Genomic DNA, 8,909 nt, shown 5'->3' on the forward strand with positions numbered 1-8,909 from the left:
CAAAGTGTGAATAAAGAAATTGATATCTTTGTAAATATTTCATTTTTCATTTGGTAATTATTTGGAATAGGGGAAGCAGCACCGATGACCTTGATCTTGACATATGTTATCAAGATCATGACCCTAAGTAATCTCCAACAGATTTTAGCCGTCGCTCGTCCTTCGTTAAAATGTTATAAACAAAAATGTTTTAAGATTAATAGTTTTGAAAATAACATTTATTTGAAATTTGTAATAAACTTAATTACTATTTTGTCCAATAATGTCATTAATTGGATGGAAATAAGCAATAATTTCAAAAAACTTATCAATTCTATCATATTTTCGTTTAAAAATAAATTCAGCCGAATAATAGTGTAATGATATTACAAAGCGACTCTCATCCCACCTCTTCCTCTATGAAGGAGCTCGCAACATCCATGTCACTGTAAAGTGAATGCCTAATGCAGTAGGGTTCCGCCCCCCTACGTGGCGGCACCACTATTGTTAAAAATAACCTAACTCAATCCATTTAGTGGTGTGAAGTAGCTCTTGCTTCGCGTTAACACACATATCTGTACTATTGTACGTGGGTTTCGACTTTCTACGCGAAGTAAGAACTATCTCACATTACTAAACGGGTTGGGTTAGGTTATTTTTAACAGTAGTGGAGCCCCCCCGCAGGGGGGTGGAACCTACTGTATCTACGCATGTTATTTCTTTTAATTAAAATGAGAAGTCAAAATATATACAAATGAATACGTTTAATTAACATTTCCAATATATCCTTTTCTAGGGGGGAGAAAGTGGGCTGAGAGTTGTGTTTCGCGTGAAAGTTGTACATCTCTTAAGGGGTAAGGCCACCTTGTGAGGTCGAAAAAAATTGTTTATTTTTTATTGGCTAAAAACCTTCCCTAAGTCTTTAAAAATAAGTTACAAAAGGTTTTATAGCTGGAAGAAATCCCGAGCAGGTTTTTTTTGACATATTACCGAGGCGCCTCGCGGCGCGTGAAATGCTAGTTTTAGTGATTGCCGCATGCTCCGGTTGTGACCTACTTTATCGCATGTCCGGATTTTATGTACTGAAATAACTTATTGTCGGCATGTAAGTAGTTCATACCTTTAATCGCAGATTAAAGGTATACTATCATTTTCGATCGAAAAAAGTTACTTAAACTTTAAACGCATTTTTCTCGAAATACCATTTTCCAAAACGAGCGAACCGATAGCGCCTGCAATTCTTTACCGATCGCTTCGAAATTTTGAGAGTATCTTTACATATATATAATCTAGTAGACTACATACGGATTTTTCGATATATTGCAAACTTTTTGTTTTATAAGCAATTGAGTGAAAAAGTTCAGTGGCCAAAAATGGTACTTTTTTTCATATGCTCGCCATTTTTCGAACAAGCAATATTTTTTAAAATCCGTATGTAGTCTACTAGTTTATATCCTACATTTGAAGAATTATTTTGAATTTTTCTTCCAGGATCAAATTTGGAGTCACAGGCGGTTCGCTCGCGGAAAAAAGTCGTCGTAAAGCAACGATCGTGGAGCCGCCATTTTGAATGAAAAAATTATGAAAAAATTATTTTTTTGTACTTCGGGGGACACATTATAAACTGCTTTTTACAAAAATTCGATTGCATTTAATGTACGCTCAAAAAAAAATCCCGAAATTGACTCTTTTTTTTTACGCACAAGGTGGCCTTACCCCTTAAGTAGTAGGACGTGTGGAATAGCACATAATATCATATATACATTGTATATAGCAGAAATAAAAGATTAATTTTAAAACTTTTTTTGTTCATAACTTTTTAACGAAGGACGAGCGACGGCTAAAACCTGTTGGAGGTTACTCAGGGTCACATGACCTTGATAACATATGTCAAGGTCAAGGTCATCGGTGCTGCCTACCCTATTCTAAATAATTACCTTATTATTATTATTATTATTACCATCATTATTATTATTATAACATTATTGTAAAAAGCTCTTATAATAACTAGTACGATAATGATGCGTACTGGACTGTATTCATTGAACGGTATCTTGTGCTCCCAACGCGGTACGAATACGTATGGAGCGCATATAAAGAAACGTTTTCGTTCATATCTAAAAAATGGATTTTCGGAACGTGATTTAAATACACATCGTTATTTTCAGCGTAAAATTCTCTTTAATTTTCGTCATATAAAGAATTAAAAAATTTTTGAAAATTAGAATGGAGGGTAGGGGTATACAATAAATGTATGTAAAAAAAATTTTTATTATTATAGTTGTAAAGTACTCTTGCAACCATTCAATTTTTATTCCAGAAATTTTTTTCTATTATTTATAGTTTCGAAGATATTCGCTTCGAAAGAAAAAAACCGATTTTATTCAAGGGAGGATTTAACCCCCTTAACATGCGACTCCGCACGTATAAAAAAATACGTGTCTCTTATTTTTGTCTATAGAACAACATACTAAAAGCTCATTTAAATCGGAGAGATCCACTTGGTTGTGTTCCCTTGTGAGTTGTAAGCTGCGATAGCAGATATTGTTAATGCTAATTGCTGATAAGTGGCGAATGGATAGTTACTTCAAAGGAGTATCGATTTACGGGAGCTTAGCGCGTAAAAGGTGTGCATCAGTCGGTGTGTTTAATAAGCATATTAGTGAGAAAATGTCTTACTCAAGATAAAGCAAGAACTAGTCGCCGTGCACATACATGAAACCGTTAGCAGTACCGCGTGATTCCATTCGAAGCCGTTCCCATTGATCGCGACTACCCCTATACCGAACAACGACAGACAAACGGCCGCGACGATCGCCTGGATTTACACCAAGGCGACGTTTCTGACGATCATCTTGATGATCTCCCGATGGTTGTTCATGTTGCCTAAATTTGCTTGTGTGCATAACTGCGATGCCAACACATGTCGAGATTGCCCTTCAGATCCTGCAGCGCTGTAGTTAAGATCATTAACTGAGGAACTTCTACAAAAGCGGCCATATTCTGGAATCAGATACATTCAGATTAGAACATTTATATGGACCGATATTCTATGATATAGAAATAAATTTATCATTACTTTGATTGACAATGTAAAACCTAGAAGAATATTGCTACGTTGAGAGAAAAGTGATACATGAAACATAATAATAAGTTGCTTATACTTATCTCATGATAAACATATTGTTGACAATTTGATTTGTCACCGTTTGTTTTAAAGAAGGAAATTTTAAAATATAATACTATGTGCACATGAAATTGTGATAAAACGTGATTACTTAGTTCTTAGTTAATCGAAAGATTAAGGATCAATTCTTTGATAATAACGTATATTACCGATCACCCCTGTAATCTTTGTCTGAAATCTACATGAGATCCGTATTAAAAATGTAAACGTCAAGGTGCTTATACAATCGCGTCAGATCGACATCAAATCCTACATCCCGCTATCAATAAAATGGATCGGAATAATTAATATTCAGGAGAATACTAATTTCGACATTATCTTTGATAATAGTAAATTATTCTTCTACCTCTTTTTGTACGAGGATTGATATTTCTACTAAAAGATAACGTAAAGAAAAAATGAAAAGAAAAAGGATAAAATGGTTAATGACAAGTGAAGCGACGTTTATTAACATGTATGCTGAAACAGTAAAGCGAAACGAAATCAATTGCGCGTATATTAATTGTATCACAGAGATTATCTCTAATGGCCTAGCCAGGAAATATATTTACAAATGAAATCGTAAATGTTTGAATTTGTACGAAGGAAATGCAGGGGAATAAAAATTGGCGAAAGGACAGTCAAATCTTTTGTCTAATTCTTCGAATTTTTTATTCAACAATCTAGGATAAAAAATAGCAATAAACTGACTTTTTTTTTACATCCAATTGTTATATAATTTTAGCTTTCTTCTCTAATAATAACTTAATAATATACTAATATTATAATAGTTTCAAAATAATAATAATAATTTATAATATAATGTATATATATAAATTTATCGATACTCGAGGAAACTCCTTTTGTAATTTTTATTCAACCTACAGTTTTCGTTACGCAGGCCTGTGCAATTAGGCGTACGACGAGAAATCCAAAGTTCGCACTTTATTACAGAGCTAGCGAAGAAATTATTTCTGTAGACTAACGAATATCGTCCAAAGATGAAGCCCAAAAACGCCAAAAATTACGTGATATTCTTCGCAATATATAATATTAGAATAAATTATCAAAATTAGATTTCATATTGTAATTTGACTCTTATTCGCCTTATTTAACGTGTGAATTATTATTAAAAATAATAGAGTCCTTTAAACCTTCAATTCAAAGACAATAAATTTTTTTCAAATTGAAATAATCCAAAGGTACGATACATAGACTACTTATTATAGTTTCACGTATAATGTCACAAAATTAATAAAAAAAATTATACTGCGAGATACCGCCATATAAAGGCAATTATTATTTGGATTCAATCATTAATACTGATTTAAATTAATTTAACAAACAAAAAGAAATGAAGGTAAATAATATTATAGCAAATAAATTAATTTTCGAAAATGCAACATACATACTGATAATTAAATTAAATTAATATACGCTCAAATAAATTTCCAAATTAAACTTAATATATACCTCCCAGCCAAATTGAGCTATACTATAGAGAGTTGTTAGAAATATATATAAATTTATTCCAAACAACTAGTATAGCTCAATTTGTTCTTGACCTAGGAGGTATATTAAGTTTAATACTGATAATTATTTAGAAAGTACTGTTATTATTAATTCTAGCGACATAAAAAATAATTTCTCATATTATAATGGAACAGTTAATTGAGGATAGCGCGCGCTTATAATGTGCTAGTAGTGTTCAAATATTAAACAAGAATGAAATAATGCTCGTGAGCGTTGAGAACATTAAATAAAATACGTGCATAAAATTTGAAATATTCGTAATTCCATAATTAGCATAACCTTTAATCTTTCCGTAGTTTCCGCGAAACAAACGCTCCTACTACTTGAAAAGAATGAGGCTAGCGACTTATAAAATTTTTTTCACCAAGTTATTCAACGTTGTAGCAAAAGGGTTATTTTTGCTTCAACGTTGAATAACTCGGTGAAAAAAAATCGTACGGAGCTTCGTAAAAAAAGCAAAATAAAAGTAAAGGTTCGCTCTTTCGAATGATGCATTTGTACACAATTTTTATTTCGTGCGTTGAAACTTCAAATTTTGTAAAAAATTTTTAGGTTTTTGACACACTTTTATTTATGTTTGTGTAACTTCACGAAATATCAGTAAGACCGTTTTTTGAAGTACCAGTCTGAAAAGTAAAGATTTCAATCTTTAAAATGCTTTTTTAAACATCTCGATTCGACGATTTTTGACGAAGTTATCTTATGTTGAAGTTCGTGTGTAGCTACTGAACAATACATATATATTAGATATCAGGACACGCGATAGTGTCTCCGGTCATGTTCAAAAACTGAAATACACTACAAGTCTCTTATCCCGAGCCACCAAAGTCCATTTTTTGGGGGTGCATAGCTATTAAATATAAAGAATTTTGAATCGAACGTAGTATGTCCTAAAAGGCGGCTATAATATATACATAATACAATACAGACAGGACTTCGAGACTGTCGAACTAAAACTAATTTAAAATTAGGACCTCTATTCACTCGTCACTACTACTTCAAATTGTGACGTCATAAGCAAAAAATAGATAATAAAAATTGTAACTATTTTAAAGATTTTGATATTGCCTGCTACAAAAACGCATAGCCGAACGAGCAATGTCCGAAATAATTTCGTTCACCTAGTTCTTCGTTTACGAACTTTTTTTTTTTTTTTTTACTACCCACTAAAACCTCACGAGTGTCCTACCTGGCGCTCAAAGGAGGGGCCGGGAGGGCTCTTGAATGCAATACTCTCCTCCCGACCCCAGCCCAAAAGCACTGAGCGCTACCTACCTAATTTTGTGACGGAGGAGGACACCAGGTTCCTCCGTCACCAGCCCTTCGTCCTGTGCCAGGGACGGGGAGTCTCCCGCTCCCCGCCCCGCAGGATTCCGGGCAGAGGGGCGTGGTATCGGCAGGGGGACCGGAGAACCGGACACCCATGCCGATCATCGGCAGGGGGAACCGGACAACCGGACACCCATGCCAACCTCACGCCCCCCGCTACTTCCTAGAGTGCTTTTACGAGTACATGTCCATGATTAGTCACATACAATACAATACAGACAGGATTTCGAGACTGTCGAACTAAAACTAATTTAAAATTAGGACTTCTGTTCACTCGTCACTACTACTTCAAATTGTGACGTCATAAACAAAAAAATAAATAATAAAAATTATGACTACTTAAAAAATTTTATCACTGGACACGAAGACCGAAAATCGAACAGATAAAGTCCCAAATATCTCTCGAGATATTATTATTGATATCTGAATACGATGGAACTCCTCCTGAACTTGGAAATCTATCTTCAATCCATTGCTTTATTCGCCTGGAAAAAGAATGATATACATGTAATACAATTTTTCATTAAATATATAGATTTTATTAAAAAATTGCAAATTACTCGACGAACGGTGTCACCATGGAAAATTTATATCCACTAATGCCCATTTTCAAAAAAGAGGTCCAGTCACATATCGAGACGGGTAAATCCTCTATAGCGAACCAGTCAACATTCATTATCTCTTGCTGCGTTCGTGGTTGAAATAATGTACTAGTTCGCACACCCCAAATAACATATAATCTCACAATTTTTCCTTTTATTGTAGATTCTATGTAGTCGTTTGGATCTATCATATTAGTTATATCAAAACCAGTCTCTTCCCATACTTCTCGAATAGCACACTCATGTGGCTCCTCATCATAATCTATTTTTCCTTTAGGAAAACCCCAATTATTGTTTCCCCCGTAGTTTTGCACCAGAAGCACCTTCGTCTTAACTTCATCCAAAATAATTGCTCCAAACGTAGGTAAATTTTGTTTGTGCCATTCCCATTGCTGAAGCAGAGCATTAATTTGCGGTACATGCTTTTCTAAATATGATAAATGTTGGAATATATGAGTGGCAAATTCCCCCATGCTACACTTTCTCAGCTTCAGATATGGGTCTGTGCAGTAAAAGTCAAGATAAAACCAATATGCTTTTTCGATTTTAGAGCAAATTCGCATCAAATCATTTTTCTGCTCTTCAAGTAGATTGATAAATCCCCTACAGAATAATAATAATAATAATATAAAATACAAAAAACTGTATAAAAATATATATATATATACATAAAAGAATAAAATTATAATGGGCTATTCTGGAGTCAGCGCGATAAGAAATGCGTAATTATTAAATTTTAAATTATTGTTTAATGTAATCTAAAAGTTATAAATTTGGACGTTTCGGCTATTTTTTTGGATGTAGCCATCTTCAGCAAAAAAACATTAACAAATTTCAATTTCTCTCAAAGTTTCTATCAAATTTATAACTTTTAGATTACAATAAAAATTACATTAAACAGTAATTTAAAATTTAATAATTGCGCATTTCTTACCGCGCTGTGACCACAGAATAGTCCATTATAATGTTTTTCATTTATATATATATATATATATGTATAAGGAGTTCATTATTTATTTACATTTATATTTATTGTACAAAAATAATAAAAACGATCATGCTAAGACGTTGCAAATTCATGTAATTTAACTTTGTTATTGTTTTCTATAAAACTATTATTAATCTCATTATATTTAGCATTGACTGCATTCAGCAGAAAAAGCAGCTTTGTAACTGTTGTAAAATTCTTTAATATCATTTCTTTAGTTCTTCACTAATGCCAAATTTCTTCATTTTTAGATAACTTACGCATAACTTTACGGCTCGCGGAAAGTAGCCACGGCAGTGTCTTTGCGCTTGATATACCGCCAAGACAATACCGTGTCTCCAGATCAGGCAGGTATCTCCATTGTATTCTGGGTGGTACCTTGTGGATAAAGATTATCTAGAGATGAAGAAGTTGAGCATAAATCTAAATGTATATACTAACTACATTCAAGAATTTTACTTGAAAGACTGATTTTTCTGCTGAATGCAGTCAACAAGTAAAAACATGATACTCCTATATATATATTCTCTCCCCCTTTATCAAAAAGGAAGGAGCCAATAGAAAAGATTGAATAGGAACCAACCAGCAGAGATCGTCGAGGATATCAGATGGAATTTTCTGTTCTATTTCATATTCCATTTTATATTATAATCTCTAGTCAACCAGTTTCCGTTGAAAATCTCGAGATCCTTGTTATTACTAACAATTGTATGTAAATGGCAGCAAAAAGTCCGCTATATAAGAATCAGACCTACAAATTTTGCGCGAAAAATAAAAATCAATTAATGAAATTAGTCAAAATGTAAATTTTTTGAAATATAATATGTGATCGTGGCAAATGACGATATTTAAAACAAGTAATATTGGGTGCTTGAATTAATTCTCGCTGTTGAGCGGAAGAAATCAGTATTTATGCTAAACTAGAAGAAGAAGCCTATAACGGTCGAAGCTAGATCAACGTGCTTATAATAATTGTGTGAAATTTTATATACTGCGTATGTAGTCCCCCCCGCGACGCTGATAGATTTTCAGCATTGACGCATACATATTCACTACCGCAGTAATATCACTAAGTTAAATTAACAAGCAATTTAACAATTTGATGCCTATAGCATCTTATGGATCTTAATACTATGTTGAAAGACATATATTAAAATTTAACGATTTTTATTATTAATTTAATGTAAATTAAATTAATAATAAATCAAATTCCGTGAAAAATAAGATTGCGAAGAATATAACAAGTTGGCGTTTCGTCCCGGCTTCCACTACTGGACTCATCAGTAAGGTAATGTAGTGGGAGCCTACCTTA

The 8,909-nt window shown here is 33.2% G+C and overlaps 1 protein-coding gene across 1 annotated transcript; it reads right to left on the reverse strand.

Moving 5' to 3' along the window:
* Positions 1 to 6,359: 6,359 nt before the first annotated feature.
* On the reverse strand, positions 6,360 to 8,236 carry LOC108776896 (m7GpppN-mRNA hydrolase). Its single transcript, XM_018543638.1, has 3 exons — positions 8,181 to 8,236; positions 6,568 to 7,212; positions 6,360 to 6,492 (listed from the first exon to the last, which is right to left on the reverse strand). Exons 1-3 carry the CDS (start codon positions 8,234 to 8,236, stop codon positions 6,360 to 6,362), a joined length of 834 nt encoding a protein of 277 aa, XP_018399140.1.
* Positions 8,237 to 8,909: the final 673 nt, after the last annotated feature.

Source organism: Cyphomyrmex costatus, unplaced genomic scaffold (genome assembly GCF_001594065.2).
Source record: "Cyphomyrmex costatus isolate MS0001 unplaced genomic scaffold, Ccosl1.0 scaffold3943, whole genome shotgun sequence".
Classification (NCBI taxonomy): Eukaryota; Metazoa; Arthropoda; class Insecta; order Hymenoptera; family Formicidae; genus Cyphomyrmex; species Cyphomyrmex costatus.